The sequence below is a fragment of the Lissotriton helveticus genome, chromosome 6, assembly GCF_964261635.1.
Source record: "Lissotriton helveticus chromosome 6, aLisHel1.1, whole genome shotgun sequence".
In the NCBI taxonomy this organism is placed as follows: Eukaryota; Metazoa; Chordata; class Amphibia; order Caudata; family Salamandridae; genus Lissotriton; species Lissotriton helveticus.
This window is the reverse complement of record NC_136067.1, coordinates 1273070741-1273094512: the sequence shown is the minus strand read 5'-3', so window position 1 is coordinate 1273094512 and position 23772 is coordinate 1273070741. Positions and strand designations below refer to the sequence as shown.

General features: G+C 43.7%; 1 protein-coding gene across 3 annotated transcripts in view; it reads right to left on the bottom strand.

Annotated features, from left to right (window-relative positions):
- Nucleotides 1-4670: 4670 nt before the first annotated feature.
- The window catches only part of HIVEP2 (HIVEP zinc finger 2), a 523606-nt gene continuing 504504 nt past the window's right edge, over nucleotides 4671-23772 (bottom strand). For all 3 annotated transcript variants that reach the window (XM_078649003.1, XM_078649004.1, XM_078649005.1), the window contains 3 exons: nucleotides 18347-18448; nucleotides 16204-17102; nucleotides 4671-6738 (listed from right to left, as the gene is read on the bottom strand). In XM_078649003.1, the coding sequence (XP_078505129.1) occupies nucleotides 5911-6738; nucleotides 16204-17102; nucleotides 18347-18448 (1829 nt within the window). In that variant the 3' untranslated portion in view covers nucleotides 4671-5910. The remainder of the gene's footprint in view (nucleotides 6739-16203; nucleotides 17103-18346; nucleotides 18449-23772) is intronic.

The following is a 23772-nucleotide window of genomic DNA, read 5'->3' as shown; positions in this document are numbered from 1 at the left end:
TGTTCAGCCTCCCGGAACGCCGTGTGCAAGGAGTCAACTACATCTTCGCCCGACCATCTGTAGAATTCCGCAGCAAAGCCATCTTCACCCGGGCTTTGCAATAGGGCAGTTTAGAGATGCTAACGCTATCTTTTCTTTGATAATCTCCCCTATCAGAAGTTCACTAACCTTGTCTGATGAGCTGGGGAGGGTCACGCCATCCAAGAAGGCGGCCACGCAATCTGCAGTCGCCAGTGCCTCTGGGGAGTACAGCGTTTTGTAGAATGAGGCAAATTAGTTGACAATGTCCGTCAGCCAGGTGAGGGTGTCTCCACTCTCCGAGCGTATGGCTGGCTCCCTTTGTCTCAGTTTGGCTGCCAGTAGACCTTCCCGCCATGCTTGTCGTGTCGCCCTTTCTGGCGCTAAAGGGCGTATAAATCACTACTTCATGCGGAGATTAGCGTAGCACTCAGAGGATAGGCTGAAACCAAAGAGTATATAGCGCATATAGCACACCTGCAGAATCTATAGACAGTTAACACAGATAAAAAGTCAAAACATTCAAACAATCATAGCAGTGCTCAGCCATCCCGCCGGCATCGGAGTCCAGGTCCCTGTGGCAGCTCACTCAGATTCACCAGGTGACCAGCCCCGTGGGGCCACAGGGCAGTCACTCCGTTGTGGAGGCAAGTTTCAGGAGGATCGCAATTTATCTCTGTCCTGTTCTTGAGTAAGGACTGCCACAGCCTGGAGGGCCTGGGCCCTCAGATGCGGTGTCGAGATCCGAAGGCGGTCCACCGCCACCCCCCAGAGGGGTCGGACAGGGACGTCTATGCCGAGTAGTGGAGTCCAGTGGCAGTGGATGTGGTAGTGTGCATGTCCTGCAGAGAAAGTTCCTTGAGGAAGAATCACAGATCCCCAGGTCAAAGAATTTCTTTGAGGCGCCGCACTTAGTGATCCGTAGTCGGGCAGGTTCAATGAGTCTATATTTAATGTCCAGATGTCTGAGCCACGGCCGGTGGGAGAGGAAGACCGTGCTGCGGTCATTGGCCTCTCTGGAGAAGTCTGCCGCAATGTGAACCTCCTGGCCCTCGTGGACATAAGGACCATGTGAGCGGACACCTGACAGTAGTTGCCAGGCTTGTGCGTGCCACAGGAAGCAGGCGGTGAGGGGGCAAGAGCGCGTAGAGGGGTCCTGGCACGGCTGGCCAATACGGTGGGCCCATTGTATCTCTAGAGGCGGTTTGGAGAAAAGACCAGTGATCTTTGGGAGAGTGTCTCTGAGAAAGTATTTCGCTTCATGCCCCTCCATGTTTTCCGGGAAGCCAATAAAATTTGCATTGTCCCGCTCGCTCCAGCCCTCCGGCTTGATGAGGAGCAGGAGTTCCTGGTCTGGTTCCGGTAGGGTATTCAGGCGTTCTTCCACTTCTACAACACGAAGTTGCAGCCCATCGGCGTGGGCCAGGAAGCCCACAATGTCCATGCGGATGGATTTGGTCTCTGCCGTTAGTGCAGAGATGTTCATATCCATACCCTCCAATCGGCGTCCCACTGCTGTGATTTCCTGGCGGACGCAGTCCATAGTGGTGTCCTGCGCACTGCTTGTGGGGGACGAAGTCTATTTCCCCTAGGGTTAGCCATAGGGTAGGGAGAGTCTGGAGGAGGGCTTCAGTGAAGAGGAGTTGTCACGTTGGCTTACTCTTGAACTTGCCTGAAGACATCTGTCCGTGATTGGTGTGTACCCACTGTCTCGCTCATCTGCCAGAACGAGCTGGGGTGAGGGCCTCCTGAGCTGCACAGCGTCATCCCCCACGAGACTGTCCTCGCCGGGCCCCATGGCCGATGCGCAATGGTCTTCTAGGCTCTGCACCAGACAGCCATAGGAGTGGGGGCGTTAGACCCACGCGACGTCCTGTGTCCCCACCAGTAATCCGGGAGTTCACAGCAGGGTGGCGGACCGCAGGAAGGGAGAAAGTTCAGTTGGGTCAGTGCAGGCAAGACCAGTGGAGGTCCAGGCGAAACCGACACGCCCAGGCCTGATCCTCCAGGCCCTCCTGCGAGTGCAACTGGATAGGTCAATGGCGCCAGAGAAGCCTCAGGGGCGGCCATGGCGAAGTGTGAGGGGGTCGCCGTCTGGCAGAGGACGCGGTGCAGCAGGTGGTTACACGGCCGTGGTGGTGCGGGGGCAGTCCAGCGAAGCCAGTCGCTATGCCCATCTTATTTAGAGACCCAGGAGGGATCAGGGGCAGCAGGTGGTGGTCCCTCACAGAGGCCTCTGGGGCCAGGGACGCCACTGCTCTGCCGTCCAGGGCGTTACACAGGGCCCAGGCCCAAGGACAGTGCACCAAGTTAGCTACGTGTCATTGTTGCTCTTCTCTTTATTTATTAATTGTTTTCCTTTTTTTGGTTCCCTTGGTACTGCTGTTCCACTCTGCTTGTATTTATTAATTTATCGTCTCACGGCTTCCAGCCTCACTTTGCAGGCAGGACGGACTGGTCAGCGGCCAAGGAGGAGATGTGGACCAGGGGCACCGCACAAGAGGTCCATCGTGGCAAGAGCACTGTAATTTTGGGGGCGGGGCTGCGCAGATGGCGCTGTCTTTGGTGGCAATGCGGCATGTCGACATGTCATGGGGAGCCACTCTCCTCCTATGATCGGAGCAAGGCCCGCCAACAGCTGGGTGAAGGCCCCTGCTGGGGGAAAGGCAGATCGAGAGCTCCATCTTGACAGACCGAGGCTCCTACTCTGCGTCTAGGCCCAGCAAAAGCGCACCATCAGGGGCTGTGCCAGAGGAAGTTGGGAATGCCGCTGGGGCTTTAGTGGCCGTCGGAGGTCAGTGAAGATTGCCCACACAGGGGGTGAGGCGGAGAGGTAGGTCAGCTAGCCTCCACCTTGGCACTGGTGCCGCTGCTGCCGTCCGGGGCCTGTCTCAATGCAGAGCTCCAAAATGAAGTGGCCATCTCCTTTCATGGCCAGACCACGCTTTACATTAAATGTTGTAGTTTCACAAAGTTTGAGATGGTGCAGGCTGCTTGCAACAACACAAAAGAAGGCTGAACTTCGTACCAGAGCTAGAGTAAAATTTACCATAATTTATTATGCTGGCTATGCAAGTTTAGAAGTTTATTGTGCAATCTGCTCATCTAATTTTTTTGACACATATTAGTGATGAAAATCGTTATGTAAGCTTAGAAAAATAAATCATATAAAACATGTTTTTGTCATATAGAGGGAGGGACCCGTCACAACTCCTGGCCTGTGTACAGATTAAAGGTAGATAAATAAGAAAAATGCACACAAGTTTCTAGCTGTACAAGGGTAATGATACCTTAAATCTAATTTTTATTTTAAACACAGTAGCTCATGATTTCTGCAGTTAAAGGCCTACCTCATTACTACTTAAAATACCAGGTTGACAATCCAGTGTATACTGAAGCAATATAATTAGATACAAGTTTATTGTTCACATATAGCCTTTTAAGATCCCTATACAGAAACAGGACTGCAATTGGGTGGTATTTTCTTCCAATGAAAGGTCAGTTTGTGGTGAATTTGGAGTATCTGATTGGCCAGTCACTTTCCAATGCTGTACAGTAAGGTGTAGAAAGCAGTCACAAAGTGGTGCAACTGCCGCAAAAATGGGTTTCGCCTGCACTGAAAATGACATAATATCACATTCCGGAGGACTGTAACCCACATTTCCTGACAGCATTCTCATGCACAATAAAACAAAACACCACTAAGACGCGTAGGAGGAATGCTTCAACAGAAACCGTGCAGATGTTGTTGTGAAACCTGTTCTGGGTACATTCCGCCATGTATTTGAGTGATCTCATTACAGTTCAAACTGGGACGGGTTTACAGCAGATTGGCTGATTTGTGCTGGTCGCTTTGTTCTATCTAAAGCAATCAAAGAAACAAACAGAACACAGACACACTTCCGCTTCGCGCGTGAGAGTGTGCTTTTGCCAGAACATTGCAACGAACCTTGTCCTTTTGTGACTAGCGCGTGAGCTTCCTAGCACACCTCGTGGGCGGGATCCGATGGCACGTACTGCGTCCTGGCCTCGCGCTGCGTCCTCCCACTCCGGCTTTACGTGAGTCATCTACTGGCCCAGGGCTGTGCTACTTCCGGTTGTTCAGCCACTCACGCTGAAATGAGACCTTGCAAATCATCCACAATAAATACATTTTTCTCAGGTGGCAGCGGGGCGCAGGTCTCAATCCGGTGTCAACCCTTTCATTCGAGAGCGCCCTGGATGCATAATGCATTTCAAAATAAAGAAGTTCTGTTAAAAACATAAAGAGAAACAAGCAGAATCTCCATGACACGCAGGGTCATCGGAATGGCAGGATTGGGCAGAGAGACTTTTTCTCCATGCCTTATTATTTTTCACAGTTCCGCATATTTGTTTGCAAATTAGTGATTTTCGAGAGAAACATTTACTCATTTTTTTATTACATTAGCAAGGGCCCGGCAGGTCCCACAGCAATCAAGTTTTTCAAAAACCAAGGCAAACACTGACAAAGGCAAATGGCTAATAGCCAAAGGCTGATCTATTGAATTTGCCAATACTTGTTTAACATAGTAACAGCTGTCGTGTGCTACGTTCAATTCCACATGAGGGTTTTGACTTGCTCGCTGCCAGAGGAAAAAGTATAACCTTCATAAAAACACTGTACGCCTTGATGCACATAACTGAATGTTTATTTCTGTTTAAAGAACACTCCTTAATGTGTTGTAATTCAATATACAAACTTGGTTTCACAGAATTATAATTCACTAAATAGCACAAAGGTAACCCAGATCTATGCAGTCAGCTGTGCTCTGTCACCTGGTTGTTTTCAAGATACTCCAGTACTGGTCTGTGGTGACTCGGTGTAGTCTGAGCATAACATAAAGTTGTACCAGTGGTGTATGTGTACTTATGTTCATAGGGGGGACACAGCAGGATGGAATGTCTTCCCATGTTTGCAATTGCGCATATCAATCAACATGTTCACATAAGACCAAATACTTCTTTCTGTATATATTGAGGGCTGCCTCATAACAGCTTTGAGAGGGACAACTCACAATAGCACATTGTTTTTACTTTTAATGCTTCACTGTACTATCAGTTTAAAAACAACGATCAGCACTTTAAATGATAGCCAATCCAGCAAACAAGAGACAAAGAAATTACAAGATTTAAGAACGGACGGATATATCCTTAATCTTTTCTGCCTAGTGCATAAGTGCAGGATAAGATGAGATAACTCTGGTTTAAATATCTTGTTTACAATATACATTTGTTGTTCTAATTACGCAACAGTAAACCCCATGCTCCACATAGAAAAGTCATCCACAACATTGAGGAAAATAAATGTACAATTTATGAAACAAGGTAAATAAATATTAGTATTACAGAATCGTAGCTGTACATAAAAGCTGTTCAGTTTTAATCATATAAAAATATGTTTTTTTAGTGCAACCTCACATATATTTGATGCTATTTCGCTTTACATCATTTAGACCCAAAGTGTCCAAAAAAAGGAAAAGAAATTACAATACAAAGCAGATACACAAATTCTAAAATATGTACAGTACAAGTTACTGCTAAAAATGCTTATCAGAATATAAGCAAAGGAAAGAAAAAGGCACAAATATTTGTACAGTTTCAAAGTACCAGACCCATTAAGTCCATCTGAAATGTCATTTTGGTCAGGCTCAGGGTGACTTGCATGTATTTCTTTTGAGATAACAAAAGTATACATATGGATATATATATATTTTTGTTGTATTAAAATGTTTAAAAGTGGGACTGTCCTCCAAGCGAGGCCCCGGTCCACTGGCAAACTAGTGTAACTCAGATCAGGCATGCTATAAACCTCAATTTCTTCTATCGCTAGAAAAAAGTCAATTTGTCTTGAAGTTAACACGCCTCTCTGAGTCAATGGGGGTTTCCCCTTTCTCCTAACGCATCTTGCCCTTCATGCACGTCTGTCCTTGAGTCTTTAATTCCATGAACACCTACCTGTTTAGTATCAGTGCTCTTGGCATGAAACGAGGAGGGAGCTATCAACGTCCGAGGCGTACCATAGCCTTCCCTCACACTTTGAGAGTCTGGGTCGGAGGCTGCAGCACTGGCTGACGGCTGACCAGACTCAGATCTGCTAAAGTTCCGAATGTCAAGCAGTGAGCTTTCCAATGTTTTTGAGTGTGGCTCAGAAGCCCTCGCAAGTGGATTTGCCCCGAGCAAACCAGCTTCCTCAGGGGCAATTCTAAGGCCGGCGATGGCTTTTGTACAAGTATGAAGATTTTGCTCCTGCTCTCTCACTACAGGTTTTGAAGAGTCTTCTGAAGAAGCCTGCCTGAGAGACAGCAGCAGAGAGGACGATGAGCCTGAAGAGTTGTCGCGAGATAAGCTGTGGGGGGAGGCGCGTTTTTCGTGGTGTTTAGAAACTGCAATCCTTTCTTTGGAGCAGATGTCTGGGATTATGCTTTTCTTCTCTTCAGAACACCTCATTGGCAGGGGATTGTGTGGATGAGGGTGTAAACCAGAGAGAGTTTCAGGCCCCGAGTGAACCATTTGGATTCCGCCAACTGGAATCATGGGAAAGGGTGCTCGCACCTGAAGTTGGGAGTGCAGAGGGAGGTGCCTGAAGACATAGTCGCTGTGACCTTCAAGGAACTGGTTGGATACTTGCTGCACCGGGAGGTCTTCTCTGCTGCCATAAAGACTATGGTAAGGAATTTGAGGTAATCCTTTTTCCAAACTCTGAAATAAGAAACAAAATAGTGTCTTTTTTTACTAAATATGTTGCACAGGCACCTAATATCAGACTGCACCAAAACATTAAATATGTAAGCCTGCATAACAGTGTTAAGGAACCCAGACTACAAAGCTGACAGGTTGAATCTAACTTCAGTTTACACTAATCTTGTTCACTATATGTATGTGATAGCTCTGTTTAACAGTGGGACGGTATCCACTGCACACCAAAAACACCATTGTAACTGGCACAAATATGCACCCTAGGTGAACAGCTCAAGAGCAAGGCCAATGACTGCATGAGCATGCAGTCAATCATCTCCAGAGCTATTTCTTTGAACACTGTAAAGCAATGTCAACAACAATGTAACTTCAAGTAAATGTCATTTGTCACCTTTCACGATCATTAAATTGACACAAGGAATTTGCACAAGCATCGACAGAAGATCCAGTTTGCAATGAGTGCTGCACACAGAACCTATACCCTTAACAACTAATAACCCCAATTCCCCATCAAAAACTGTGTCAATTGACCCAGCAGGATCCTGCATGTCCCCTCCTAACCTTGCTGAGGACGTTATGGGCAAGATGGAGCATTTGCTTAAATCGCTTATGTTGCTCCTTGTGAGGATAACAGTGATTGGCGACAGGCTAACAACACTAGAATGTACAACTCTAGCTAATAATGATATAGTGAGAAAATACGCAGAATCCACTACTTTACTAGCTTCGAGGAATCCATCCTTGGATTCAGAAAAAACTATTGCCCTATTGCCCAATTTAACTGTGATTAATCCATCCATGCAGCCAACGAATGGAACTAGACAGAACACTATATTTATTGAAATTATGACATCAAGTAGGCAAGAGGGGGAGACTTTAGGGAATGGAAATGGGGGCTTAGTAAAAATATCTAGTGATATTAGGCAACCTAGAAGAGCGGAAAGCGCAGTTAAGGCAATTCAAGATACTGCCAAAATCAGGAACGCACTCCCACGCATTGATTTACCTCCAGAATCTTTCCCATATATTGTTGTTATGACGCGGGTCCCCGAGCTGGTTGAGGGTAAATCAGAAAACTATTCCGAATTGAAGAACAAAGTAACCTTCTGGCTGAATAAGTTTAGACCCATCCCGACTTTCATGCATGGTGAAATCCTGCATGTTCGTAGAATAAGCTGGGTGGGACACATACCGAAGGATCAATCAGGGGATTGCGTCATTGTCAACTTCAGGGACATACGGGTGCCGAGCTTCATCTGTGGATGGAGCGAGCACACTGTAGGGAGTGGGATACAAACAGTAGATTTGAAGTACTTCTATCCTCCCTCTCCATATGCACCAGTAAGTTTTTATCCCCTGGGGATGCAGGGAGGGGGTAGCAGGGAAGTACATAACAATCACTTTAATATTCCCACCTTCAATCATTTTGACATCCTATATGGCCGCGAGGGATTAGAGGGAGTGGACTGACGGTGTCAGGGGAAATCTAGCTTGATTAATCTAGATTTTAAACCATCAAGTAAGAGATCAGAGACTGACATTTGCTCATAATTACCAGCGATAGCAAGGGCGGGGGCCACTGACCCCGACAGGTTGGCCATACCGGAGGACAACGGTATTGCCAAGAATATCCCAAGTGAGAAGCCGATTGATGTTAGCCGTAACCCGAGTAGTACTAAGCAATCTAAATGCGCCACAAAAAAGGGGAGCTGTTTAATTATGTTTTGGAATATCCCAGGTATAAAATCTAAGCTGTCTGACCAAAATTGGTTGAATCTAGTCAATGATTTTGATGTAGTTAGCGTCCAAGAAACTTGGGGCAAAGATGCGCACCATTTGTCTGGTTTTAAAACCTTCTTTTCCTCGGCCATTGGTTCAGCTTCTGGCAGAGCTAAAGGGGGCTTATGCACTTATGTATCGAACCTCTTCAAATATGTTAAAATAGAGTTTGTTATTAACAATGATTATTATCATATGGTCAAGATACATATCAACAAAGTGCAGTGTTTGCTTATTGTAAATTTTTATAATAATGTTGCGGTGGAGGGTTTGAATGATGTTTTAAAAGGATTGTCTGCTGATTTTAAACGCATGTTAGAAGGGAAAAGTAAGGAAGTCTTTGCTGTATGGGGAGGGGATTTCAATTGCTCATTGTGCAAAAGAGGGTAACAAGGGGTATGCGGCATTTTATTGAATAGAGAGGTAAGCTTATCCCATTTTGATCATTTTGTATGCGGGGATCTCTTGAATGAAATGATGTTCTCATGTGACATGGGCTTCGCGAACAAAGCTTGCCAACCCGAGGTCCCACATTCAATGGGAGAGGTGTATTTTCAACAATTGATTTTATTTTAACCTCTGCCAGATATAGCAATCAGGTTATGAACTTTAATGCATTAGATACCCTATTAAGTGACCATTTCCTCCTAAGCATTGAAATCTCAAATTCGGATTACGAACATGATAAAGACAGCTCAATTAGAGAGGTTGTAGATGATATTGTGCTGAAACGTCAAAATGGATATGCTCTGAAATGGACTAAAGTGGTCCCGGAAGATTTTCTTCTTAATTTAGTTAGGAATTGTGACTCCAGTTTTGAAGTATGTCTCGATGACAAAGCCTCTGCCTCAGCACTTATTAAACACTTTTTAAATATAACTTCTCACATCAAAACTAAACTATGGGTTGCTAAGAAAAACCCGAAAGTTGATGTACATAGTTGGTTCGATACGACCTGTACCAAAGCTTACACCAACCTTAAACATGCTTTAAATGACCCAGTATGGAACCGAGATCTAGTTAAAGAGTGGCGTTGGGCCTATAAAAACGTGCGGAAACAGAGACAGGATGCTTTGAAATGGGAGGCAATGGTAATCCTTGTACGAGGCGTCCCAGAGCAGAGATACCACTGCCTTCTGGAAAGCAGTTAATGCGCCCTTTTTTGAAGATAAAGATAAGGCCAGAATTGAGATAGCCATTACTAATATTGAATGGCTAGAGCATTATGCAAACTTATACAGCGCTGTGATGCCCCTGGAACAGATAACACCAGCAATTGTGGACGACGGGGTAACTTCAAATGGTAATAAAATAGATTTGTGTATCACCCTGAAGGAAGTCGTCTGTGGTATAAAAGCTAGCCTTGGAGGGAAAGCTCCTGGTCCTGACGGGGTGCCAGTTGATCTGTATAAGAATAATATGGCCTTTTGGGGTCCAATCCTTACGAAACTTTTTAACGCATCTTGTTCGAAAGGATTGTTACCCTCTTGGTTTGAGTCCATTATTATACCGATATTTAAAAAGGGTGATAGAGCTAGCTGTGCTTGCTATCGCCCAACATCACTATTAGACTCTACCATAAAGATATTTGGGCGCGTCATTTTAAATAGATTATTATTCTGGGCGGAAGAACACTCTATTATAAGTGATCTTCAATATGGTTTTAGGAAACGTCTTGGCACAATTGAACAAGGCCTTAACCTGCATATTCTTTTAGAAAAATATACAACAGTAAGGAAAAATTGTATTTTCTTAACGTTTGTCGATTTAACGTTGGCTTTTGACTGTGTCACCCACAGCAAGCTATGGCTTATTCTAGAGAATCTGGGTGTGGAGAAGAATATAATTACCTTTCTTAGAGAACTATATATGGGAGCATGGGCCATAGTCAGATTTGGTAGGAATGGTGAATGCACTACGGCAATAAACATTGCAAGAGGAGTACGACAAGGGTGCATACTGGCCCCTTCCTATTCACAATCTATATTAATGACTTGGAAAAAACACTACTCTGGGAATGCCAAAAGATCTGTCCCTGCACTACTATACGCGGATGACGCGGTCTTGATGGCCCGGACCCCGTTGGCACTGCAAAGGATAATTACTTTTCAAATTTCATGACCAATCTAGACTTGAAGGTTAATTGCACGAAAACGTTTTGTATGAATTGTGGTCCCAGGGCACAAAATAGGAAGAAAACTATCCACTCCAAACCCCTGGAATTCACTTCAACTTTCCCCTATTTAGATATACTGTTTGACCAAACTGGCCTATGGAACACAACAATAAAGACTTGAAGGTTGTTGTTCTGTAAATCCGTAATGGCCCTTACAAATTTTGGCAAAAAAATGGGCAAAAAAACAATTGGGGAGCTTTTAATTGTATACAGAGCAACTTGTGTTACAACTGCAACATGCGGTGCAGGAATTTGGGGGTACGCGAATGTCATATCATTACAGACGGCAGAAAATTGTTTTTTGAGATATCTTTTATCAGTTCCAGATAGTGTGTCTACATATATATGTCACTCGGAACTGGGCCAACCCTACATGGAGGATGTTATCAAAGTCCAACCAGTATTATTGTGGCACAGGGTTTGGACTACGGAGGAGTGTGCTTTTAACCAACAAATATTGAGAGACGCGATGAATCTAGATAACGCCAGAAAAATAAGGTGGTTGGCGTATGTAAAGAAGTTTCTCAATGACTTAGGCCGCCGAGATTACTTTGACGATCCACTACTTATGTCTCATGTCTCCAGGAGAGAACTGAAAAAACTCTGTATGGAATACCTGGATGATCAAAGATGTTGTATTGAAATGAGGAAAAGCACTGTGGTTGCGCACCAACTTATAACGATAACAAATGACATCCAGCCCTATGTTAAATTGCACATGAAAGAATTTGACAAGTTTTTGCAGATTCGTTTTAGATTAAATATTTTATTTAGATTTCTTAGTTTCCCTAAAATGAATGATTGGACAAAGGAACTTAGTAAATGTCCCTGTGATGAACTGTCTAATCAATCGGATATGCACATTTTGCTATTTTGTAAGCTCTATGAAATGCAGAGGAAAAGATGGATTGTGACTCTATGGAAGATAATGGGTTTTAATCAGTGTCGCCCTGCCTTTTTAGCTATTCAGAAATTAGACAATATTTTAACTATTGCTTCTGTCTCTACCTTTTTTTAAAACGTTTTTAGATTACGTAAATCAATTCTTGCCCCACCGTAATTATTTAATGTTTTTATTATGTATCATGGTGATGAAGCTTGTGTATATATATTTGTCTGTAGTTTTAACAAATGTACTTTTATGGTTGTTATTCTCATTCAACAACCGAATAAAGATCATTTGAGTGCTGCACACAGAAAAATATCAGCCGCTTGGATCCCAAAATCAGAGCCATTTAAAAAACTTCTTTGGCTGAAATCTCACCTTCATTCATCTGTTCTACTAGAAAAAAGCTAAAGTACTTCTGTGCAAAAAGCTTAATCCTAAATAATGCAATTGTTCTTGATTTTAAAATAATTTGTATAAACTGAACAAACAATGCTGATTCACAACAAGAGGCATAGGAAAGTGCACTACTGCTGTTGTTGATGAGGCAATGTCAATGATTCATGACCAATGCCGGCACGCCCCCTACATACTATAACTTGTACCTCCCAGGAAAGTGTAAATGTTCTACGTCTTCACAAGAGCTCTCTACAAACCTTGAGTGAATGGATACTGGGCCATCCTCCAAATGGTTTGTGACCTTAGCTTATGTGTTCATAGTTTAAAACAAAAACAAAATCTGCACTCTATGGTTTTCATCAAGAGGGACAAGACCTTGGTCTCAAGACCGGGCAATCAAGCCCATAAAGAGACAGTTCACCATTCTTCTATTTTCCAAACCTATGGCCTTAACGACGGTAAAGATCAGACCTGACTCCAGCATGTTTTTCATGGTACCAGTAAGCAGCAGTAAAGCAGAGACCTCTGGAGTGCATTGGAAGGAAGATGGCTGTTGTCTCCTTGGACTGAATTCTACATGGGGCTTTGCAGCCTTTCATATTTCCACCCAACAGACACTCCTCAGGGCATCAAGGCTTAAGCAGCAAGGCGAGATGCCAGGGAGGCGAGGAGTAAAGTTGGAGTGGAGAACAGCTCTGGCACACCAAGCAGTACTTAAAGCATAATGACCAGCACACTGATGTATTAAAAAGCATAGCACACATTGCCACAGCATTAGGTTTTCTTCAATTCAATTCTTGTGTGACGAGACACACTGCCACTGGAACAGTGATGGGCACTATTGATTCTGATCAATGTTTAAAACACAAGTTCCAAGTATTTCCTAAACCTCGCTGTGTCTCCAAGACGGCCATCTTGTGGCAGCACCATATGCCACACGTGTTGGCTTTCAGCAGGTGTCATGTCTGCTGAATAAAGAGCCAGAGCACTGAATGCAGCTCGGTATTTTCGCTCTGATATGAAATTGAAGGACAAAGTCACTACTGATATTTTTCCTTCCTCTGAAATGTTGATGGACATTTATCTTTTTGGGTAGAATTGCATTATTTCCACGTAGCACAAACATTTATCTTTTATTCCGTCACTCTTTCTTCTAAGCACATAATGTCTGATAAGCACATTCATGTCAGCAGGGGAGAAACCATTAATTTTCCTAGGCAAAGTGGCAAACCATGGATTAAGGAATTTTTTTCATAAGCATGCTCCAAATAAAAAAAAACATACTCTAACATCTTGCACATCAATCTTGTTATTTAAAAAAGCTTTAAAGAACTTGTGTTGGACCAATTTATTGTTATGGTCAAGCATTGTGTAAAATAGTTTGTGAGAGGAAATACTTAAACAGTTGAAGTTCTCAGAATATTAGAACAGTAGGAAAGCCAGTTGGTGAACAAACAAACCCGCCCAATAACCAGATGATGGGGTTGTAGAATGTTTTTTTTCATAAAGTGTTTTTCACATTATAGTTGTACAAAATACATGCAATTTAATTTGAGCCTCAGCAGCCAATCTCAAAACGCTAGGATTGTAAATAAATTGTACAGTTTGATTGGGACACACACATAGGAACTATGTATTGCTTCACATCAGATGTCTGCTTTCTAAGCACTGTAAAGAACACGTGATTTACTATTTGCCAATTTACTGAGTGGAAGAAGGTTGAGTCAGGTTTTCTTTTGTGGGACAAAGAAGGCAATATCAACCGAATGGGGTCCTAAGTAGGAAGCACCTGTGGATGATTTGTTTATAATGCTCGGATGGTGTCCTTTGATTGGAGTAGCCATACTTTTTGTGTCTTATCTTCAAAAGGATCACTCTGCCAGGAACTGTGCAATGACGCAAACTGTGAGACTTAGCCAGTGCAATCCCAATGGCACTATACTATAGGCTTATATCCCGCCGTAGCAGACTATACCGGGCATTAAAGGCCCGCTCCAGCGTTCGGCGAGGGACTATAGCAAGGGAGCTTTTTTTAACAGTATAACCAAGCTACGGAGGACTTAAAGGCTATTAGAACATTCCACCACTAGAGGGCAGAATGTTCAAACAAATAAAACAAAGGCCTCATAGAGTCAGGTCGGGGGAGCGGGCGGGAGGGGGGGGGGGGGGGATTGAAATCCCTTTGGGCTTACTGTGGCTTTTGTTCACTGCAACAACACAAACACTGGAATGTTGAAGCTCCGGGCTTCTACCGGCCATTTGAAGCCCAGAACACTCCACTGTCTTCAATGGAGCTCCCAACATTCCAATGTTCAAATAACTCTGACACAATCCCTTCGTCCTCCATCGTTCTGTGGTTGTTTCTGAAAAACTGGCTCCTACTCGGCCGCTTAAGTGTCACTCCTAATCCATGAGTACTTTTATATATAAAAGCCTTCCTAAAAAACTCTAAACCTCAGCGAGTTCTGCAGACGGACTTGATGGAAAACACTTATTTTCTCTGCACATTTGAGGTTTTCCCGCTGCTGCGTGTAAGTAACTTTAGCCATAAACCACATCTGCAGAGGAATTCGGCCCTGGTGCTACTATTTTTGCAAATGTGTATTCATTTAGATGAAGACATTACAACTGAGAGCCCATTATAACATCAAGAGAATGATCTTGCATGCAATGTATTCAAAGTACTTGGCCTCTCCATGCACTTATTCCATAACCGCTTCAATAGAGCCATTAAACTAGTAAGTACAGGGTTTCCACACATACAATATAAAGTCATCAGGGTTTTTGGTGGGTCCCACCAGTAGTCCTTCCTTTCTTTCCCTGTGTATAGGTGTCATTTTTGTATTACTCAGGTCTTCTCCTATAAGGGCTGGGACAGAGGTAGGCTGGCCCAGTGTACTGGGAATCTGAACAATTTGCTAGTGGCACCAAAAGCCTTAGGAGAAGGGAAGGTGTATGGATTTTCACCATTCTAAGCAAAATATCACTTCATCCACTGGGTTGCTCCCTTTATACATAGGTAAAGGCCATTTTCAGGTCATTTGCAGTAATGTGAGGCCACTACTAGTTATCACTCTAGGGGTGCTGCCTCACATAAACTCATGGAAGTGCTGTCCCAGCATATGAGGGAACTAGTGTTTTAGTGGGCATAGCTTTATTCTAGAAGTGGAAAAACTCTAGGTAAAATCTAAGGGTGAGGCTTCCACATCTACAGGACCTGCATTGAGGATGCACGGCGGTGGTTTGCGCATCTTAGTAACATGGTAGGCAGACTCTTTTTTCCGTAAGTGGGTTTTGAAGGATGTATCTGCAAAGTGCTGCCAGGTCTGAGTACCAGGAATGAGTGGACATATCAGGGCATATCAGTGTGCCAAGTGTTACCACTTCCTAACATGATCTTGTGGGCAAAAATGAATATGATGACACTCTTGGAGAGTCTGCAAGCCAAGTGGGGATCCGTGACTGGCAGAGGCGCTTCATAGCAATGTCTGAAAGGAGAGGTCAGTATCAGAAGACGAGATGGCAGAAGGCATCTGCAGTGTGTGGTACTAGAGTCGGGCCTAACTACCACTGTGATTGGCTGGGCGTGACTTCGTGCCGCTGTCCTATGTTTGATTTGCAAGACTGAAGTTGTTGTTGGGGTATCATTGAGAGCTCTAGGTTGATGGTGAATATGACACTGGTACTGGCATCGGGGGACATCAGGACTTCCTCTGATCTGTGACAGTCCTTCAGAATCACTGACACAGATTCATGTAGGTAGAAAGTGCCATTAACCCTTATGGTAAGAGGAGCGCCACTTGGGGCTGCAGGAGGAGAGAAGCTCTTCCGGGAGCCTCCTGCCTACTAGCCATTTTGTTGAGTGTGTCAGTGTCCAAATCCTCCACTCAATACCTGTCGCACTTGTTCCAAACGCAATCTGCTCTATCTGATGAGAGGCTTGGATGTTTTTCTAGCATGACCCTTACTGGATGTCAAGTGATCACTAGATGTATAATTGTGAGTTGTCTGCCATAGTGAACTTGACACGTTTTTGGTCAATACTTGAGTATGCACCTGTCTTAGATGGCTCTGTACTGCCCCTACAAGAAGCAAAGGTTGCCCCTTTGCCATTTGAAAGAGGAATATTTAAAATGTCTCTTTTAAGCCAACAAGCACCATTGCACATCCCCGAATTTTACATCTTTGAAGAGACAACCTACATAAAAAAACATCACTTTGTACTTACCACATTTCCAAGGACTCCTAAATCAGGCTGGAAATAGTGACCAACAGGCAGGCTTGGATTATGATACAACCCTCTTCTGGGTGATGCTGTTCTACCAGTGGACATATATTTCCTTTCCCTTCTTGGTGACAGATCGTGTCGACCAGTTATGTCTTTCCCTGGTGACATCGGCCTCAGTGGTGACAAATGGCGCCTGGGGGAGACATCTCTCCTGGGAGACAATTCTCTCCGGAGAGCAGCTTCCTTTCTGGGTGATAGATGCCTCATGGGTGAAACATCTCTCCTTGGTGATAAATGTCTCCTGGGTGACAAGTCCCCACTTGGCATTAAGTATCTCTTTGGCGAATTTTCGCGGCATGGTGAAGAATCGTATCCAGGGGAGGACTGTCGGCTGGAACACGAGAAATCCCTGGGAGACGAGCTGGTTTCTGAGAAATGCATGTACTCCTCATCCATGGAACTTGGTATGTCTAACCTGTCTTTGTCATGCTCCAGGTTACTACATTTGGCATGCAAATACCTCTGATATTCCATGATTTGCGAATCCATGTGCGACTCTGCTGGTGTAAGGAGCGAAGTCACTTGAATACTTGGCAATGTTGACAGATAGCTCATCAAAGAGGAGTGCCCCACTGGGCTCTCAGAAGAAGCCCTTTGGGACAAAGCAGCTGTCACAGGCAGAGAAGGGAACCTGGGTGGCTGGGGGCTTGTGCTCCTCGATCTGGTGCTTGGAGTCGAGTCTCCTTGATGCTCATCAAATTCGTCGTCATCATCGTCCTCATCATCATTGTCATCCCCGTCATCACCATCGGAGTCCTCGGCATCGGAAAATTGATGATCCATCGAAATGCTCCGCATGCTGCCCTTTTCCGAATCCTTCTGCATATCTTCAATGTTTTCTGAAATACAGATATATGATTCAGTGGTGAATAAAAGAGAGAATGGAGAGAAAATGGCACAAAAACACAAGTGAAGCCGTTAAATTCTTCCCACTTCCTATCATGATCTTATGGGCAAAAATGAATATCACGTCACTTCCACTACTCTACGACTTTAGTACAATAACATCACTAATATACAGATCACCAGCACCTTTGCAGTATTCATGTGAATGCCCTTAGGAGCACCAATCTCCTGGCACTCAAGTTCCATCACTCCGTAGAAGAAAGAACTCAGTTAACCAGAACCAACAGTTGTTACTGGCCAGCCAGTTCCAGACTCTGTTAAACATCCCTTTTCCCATCCAAGCCCATGTCTTGATGTAGATACTTCCAAAGAGAGCCTTGAGTGCTCAAGAGCACATAAGGTATTTAGGTCTAAGAAGTATCCCAGTTGACAACTTTGTATAGTCATCGCCCACAATTACATACTAATCATTATGGCTCTTTGTACTGTTAGTTACAAAGTGTTGCTCTTTCTTGTTGAGAAGGAACAGGATTTTACAGACACGTAAAGGTACGAAGAGTGTACCCGATCCATGCAGCTACTGGTGCACCTACGTTCACTGTAAATGTATCTGCAAAGGTAAAATCCTGATCTCTTTCACAGGAAGAGAATTTTACCCACAGAAATTTAGGGTGGGGATTTACAAGTATTCCAAGAAGGAGCTGCTTGTAAATGAAGACAAAGACCTGCAAAGATCTGAGTTTGTGGGTACCCACACCCCTGTTGCAAGCTGCTCTCCACACTGTGGTAGCTTACAAACGTATCTGTCCTACTGGCAGTGAGCTGTTTCCAGGGCGCGACAGGGCGGTAATACTAGCATATTTTTATGGTTCCTCCAAAGGGAAACATTTCTTTACCTTGGTGAAAAAAGGGACATGTTAATGCCAGTTGCATCACATTTCCCTATGCAGAATTTTCAAGCCTGAATGGATACATTTAAAGAATGTGAGCACTCCTGGCAAACAATGACCAGTACTTGTAGAATTCCTTCGAGAATTCTCTCTTCATTATCACAAGACTTGCAGTCATCACCCCCTGTTCACGGGCCTTTCTGTAATGCACATTTCAGCTTCAAGGATACAAACACATCAGCTGGCCACACACCCCACCCTATGTTACTTGTTTCTCTGAAGTGCCACGAGTTTGTGTACACACAGCACCAAAAGTGCACAAGTTTGCAGAGCTTAGAGTGACCTACCTGCTTCCTCAGCGTCTGTGTCATCGATGGACGTCATGGCCACCCCCAGCTCTAGGCACTTCTTCATGTGTGCCTTCGACTTCATGTGTTTCGTTAGATTCCCTGTTCAAGAGCAGAGATGAAACCATTTATCAGCAAAATCACTTGAAATTTCGCAAATCTCTCTTTTTTGGTTCTCTAACATTCAGTGAGGGGATCATTTAAAGAAACAGTGATTGCACAATTCTAATGACCTTTTAGAGAGAAAGGGTTAACTCGAGGCCTATTTCTGTGTGTCCTACAAGTTTGTACATTAAGATATCTTATCTCAATACATCTTTTTTCTAAGTCCCTGATTATGTTTAGGGGGGTAAGAGTCCATCCCCAATTAGAATTTGAAATATTTATTTACCACAACCAGTAATTGACTTACTTCCGGGTATTGGTTTTTACCTGGAGTGGTACATAACACCCCCTCCTGACATCCTCAGAGGCAGGGCTACACAGAACTAGTCGACAGAACTCTACAGCCCAACATTAACCTTTTCAGTGAATGTTGTAGAAATGGCTGCTTCGGTATTACCATTGCCATCCTGTATTACAATTGGCAGCCGTTTATTCCAGATTTAGAACGTTTTAGACATTTTTGGGACTAAAATTGTTTCTGGCACCTATTACCCAAAAATCCCCCAGCAACAAAAGTCTGTCAGAGGACCTAGACATACTTTAGGAAATTATCAGGAGGCGTGTATTACTGTCAATTTGGGGAAATATTTAAAATCTCTGGAAATTGAAAACTGAAGATTCATCTGGTATGTTTCTTTTCCGGACCATTTCCTCCAAGTTCTTGGTGAGGACTTAAATTTCATCAACATGCAGTGATGCCTCAACTTAGGTACTGAACCTTAGCAAAATATATTGACGGTGACTGACTTTTAACCCGAAAGTAACAGCTGAAGTGTGAATCGTCCAACAGAAACCTGTTAGCTGTCCGTTTAAAACGTGCTCTAAAGATCCCGAGGGATATAACAAGACATCTTACCAGACGAGTAAGGTCAATCGAATTTAAATCAACCAAGGAATGTAAACATCTTTTGGGTAGGGCACGACTTCAAAGGGAAATGTTAAAATGGTTACTTTTCAAAACCTTTCATGATTTGAAGAACCATCAGAAAAATGATAGAAAGGCCTTTTTTTATTAACATAAAGAGGGAACTCATTTAAATGCAACAAGCAGTGGCAAAGCCAATTGCTCTCGCCTACACAAGAACTATTGGCTTTGTCAATGTCTTTTTGTTATGCTTCACAGAAGCTTGGCTACTGAGCAGCATGGATGAAAGTTAGAGAAAATTGTGATATGATGCAGCAGCACTGGCCACATGATAGTGCATTTTTTCTGGCGGGAAGGGAGGAGCAAGCAACAATGTGGAAGGGGTGGCAAGTAACAACGGGGGAGGGAAGGGGGAAGCAGCAACAATGAGGAGGAGTAGGCATCCAGCAGCAATGTGGAAGTGCGCGGGAGGGACAGGGCAAGAAGCAACAACCAACCTGGGAAGGGGGAGTTAGGGACAGGCAAGCAAACAAAAATGCGCTGGTGGGAGCAAAAATGCAGAAACGGGGAGGGGGATGGAGTCACAGGGCAAGCAACACTGCAGGAGGGTTATAGGAAGGGGCAGGCAACGACAGCAGGGGAGGAAGGATGGAGAGACGGGGCAAGCAACAACGCAGGAAGGGATGGGAGGAACGGGGCAAGCAACAATGCAGGAGGGGTGGGAGGGACAGGGGCAAGCAACAACAATGCCAGAGCTACTACAACGAGGGAGTGGCAGGAAAATCAACAACAACAACACAAGAGTCATGAGCAATGGGGCACGCCACAACAATGCAGGAGGGATGGGCAGGCAACAACAATGCAGGACGAGGGGGCAACCAACAAAAATGCAGGATGGGGTTGGCGAGCATCAACAATGGGGGAAAGACAGGGCAAGCAACATTGGTGGAATGGGCATGAGGTACGAGGCAAGCAACAACAACGTGCTGGGGGCTAGGAACAACACAGAGCGGGACGGCCTGAAAACACATGCACTTTTATGGAGTGCTGCAACTAAAAGAAAATAGTAACTCCACAAGCAGCGGAAGGACACTTGGCAAAAAAGCAGTACTTGGCCATGCTCGAAGGAAGAGACAAACACACAAAAAGGAAGCAGAAGCGGTAAAGAGAATCTAGGAAATGATTAGTGACGATGAGTAAACAACGGGTGGTTCTGATGGGGTGCTCTATGTACCCTGTAAGTAAACAAGATGTCCCACAAGCGACAGCTCAAGCGCAGTCTCAGGTGAGACCTAACAAAAAGAATAAAAAAGAGAGCAAGAAAGAAACCAATAGGAAGAAAGTAGATGGACTGTAGTACAAAAACAGACACAAAAAAGATAATGAATGAATGAAAAATAAATGAAAGAAAGAAAGTTTATAAGAAAATTGCAGGTAGTTGGAAAAAAGAAAGATATAACAAACTGGGACGAAAATCCAAAGTATGTAAGGAAGGAGGAAGCAAAGAAGAAGGAGTGAAGAAATACTGTAAGGAAGGCAGGGAAAGAAATAAAAGAAGGGAAGAATTGAGTAGACTTTTCCTCTAAAGATGGGATTGTCTGGAGACAAGGCCCTTCTTTCGGAATCAAGGTGGTAATGATAGATAGATAATTTCCTTTATTCGGCATTGTGCAAAACACCATAAAAGTTACAGATAAAAACACCAATAATACACACTTAATTATCATCTATACAGGTAAAAAGAAGTATTTAAAAGAAGAATCTTCATTACAATTTGTTAATCCCCTATCAATCCTCCACGTCTTTACATGGAACCTCTTGTCTCTCTTAACTTTGAAGCAACCCTTAAAAAACTGGTAATGGAAAGCAGAGTAAATGGATCTTGCGCCATTTGTAAATGTAAAAGGGCGACCTTTGCATGCCTGAATTTCAATTTTTTAAATAAACGTATTAAATACAGGCGCCTAGGCAATGAATAAAAAGGGCAAAGTAATACAAAATGAAGGGTATCCTGCGGAGATCGATGATCGCAGCCGCAGGGACCCTTTCGCTCAACACTAAAACCTGCCGGATCAGCTAATAAATAATGTAAAATGTTGATCCTAAAACGAGTGATTAAAAATCAATCCTGTGCGTTGTGTGTAAGGGCCAGGTATGGTTCCATTCCTTCACTAGTCCTCATTAGATTATAAGCTCTAACTGACTGTTTGCCATATTCCTTTTCCTCTCTATGGGCTGTTTTGTGTGTGATGAAACTCTTCTTTACAGTGGTCTTATCCCAAACTGCTCCCCCAATGGGGTTTGTGAAGAGTTCCATACAGCCAATTTTTCCGCAAACAGCCTTAATGGACTTAAGCCATGGCATTTCCATTCCCTTATCCCTACTGAGACAGTCAGTGATTATTTGCCTCGTTAGCTCGGCCTCCGGGTTATCCCAGATCTTTATCCATGCTAACAGGGGTCTGATTTGAATTCTATCCTCAATGAATGCCCCCCCAGTTCCTCATGAACAATATAGGTGGGGTACCCTTTGGGACCCTAAGCAGCCTTCTCATGTAATTGTTCTCCTGCACCTGCAGTTTGTCTAGGTTGATGAACCTCCAGAGTTCCGCTCCATATGCCACCTTAGAGTAGCAGATGGAGTTATATAAAATCATCATTTGCTCCGGGGACCACCTTCCCAGTCTGAGGCCGAAGTTCATTATTGCTCCTGTACTGGACAGTATCCTATTACTACGCTCCTCTTGTAGAGCTTTAAAATTCAAATGCCCATCCAGTAAAATACCTAGGTAGGAGAAGGTTGTTATCTTCTCCAGTTTGTGATCTCCTATTCTATAATTAAAAAATGTTTTGGTTTTGACCCTACTTCCATATCATATGACTTGGTCGAATTGGCAGATAGATCTAAATTGTTCATAAAACCCATGAAGCCATCTATTAGTGTTTGAAGACCTTGTGGCGTGTGTGCCAACAGTACCGCGTCATTGGCGTAAAGTAAGACTGGGATTGCTCTTCTGTCTACTCTTGGCGAATCCACATTAAGGGTTAATAGGGCTTGTTCTAGGCCATTTATGTATAACGAAAAGAGAAATGGTGCCAGGATGCAACCTTGTCTTACGCCACTTAAGCAAGTAAAAGAATATGTGCATCCGCCCTCCAAGTTATATCTTACATTGGCCGTCGTATTCCAATGTAGGGCCTTCAAAATCTTTACAAGGTCCTGATCTACCCTCAGCCTACTCATTAGATCCCACAGCTTTTCCCTATTAACGCAGTCAAATGCTGCGGTGAGGTCCATAAAGGCTAAATAGACAGTTTTGGTGCTAGCCACAGTGTATTTGGCCACCAATAAATAGAGGTTTAAACATTGATCACTGGTCGATCTGTTCGCCCTAAACCCATATTGAACGTCAGTGATGATATGTTCTTCCTCCGCCCAGTCCATAAGACGGTTAAGAACTACACGTCCCAGAACTTTGGCAGTGACATCTATGAGGGAGATTGGGCGATAAGGTGGTAATGATTTACACACTATGGACCAGATGTACGAAATACTTATTTTGCATTTATGAAATAGCGATTTTGCAGGAATCGCTATTTAGGAAAATCAAAATGGTAAGGACAAAATTTGTAATTTCCTAATAGCAATTCCTATAGAGTAGGAATCGCTGCTAGGAAATCGCAAATAGGATATGCTATTGCATTCCCATCTATGGGCCAAATAGGAAATGGTTTGAATTGTGATTTCCTAATAGGAAATTGCAATTCAGGAAATGCAAACCCAAGGGTGCCCCTGGGCTTGGCCCCGCTGGAGGCACCTTGCAATTTGTAGTGCACATGTAAGTGCACAAATGTCCTAGAGCATATGTGCACCTCATGTCTCATTAAAAAATGCATTTTTATATGCATTTTTAAATTCTACGCATGGTTACCATCAACTTTGAGTTGATGGTATTAGTATTTCCTAAATGCCCATTTTGCATTTAGGAAATGCTTTGTACCTGTGCTTAAGGAATCGAAAATAGGTAATCTCTATTTGCGTTACCTAAATCGCCGTCACAATTTGCAATTTCTACCAGGTAGAAATCAGAAATTGCGGCTGGTTTTTGGCCTTTGCACATATGAAAAGGCTGTTTTGCATTTTTTAACGGGCAGGAATTGCGATTCGGCCTGTTAACAAATGCAAAAAAGCTTTCGGACATCTGGCCCTTTATGTTGTTTTCAGGAAAATTCTTAGGGGGTCTATAACAGAAAAATTGAAAATATCGTAGAAACGTATCCCACTATTGTTAATAACAGGCATACCACATTGGCAATATTTTCTGGAATATTTAACAACATGGCCCATGAGTCTGGTTTGTGTGATTTTAATTCTGTGAGCTGCCTGCCATTCTAA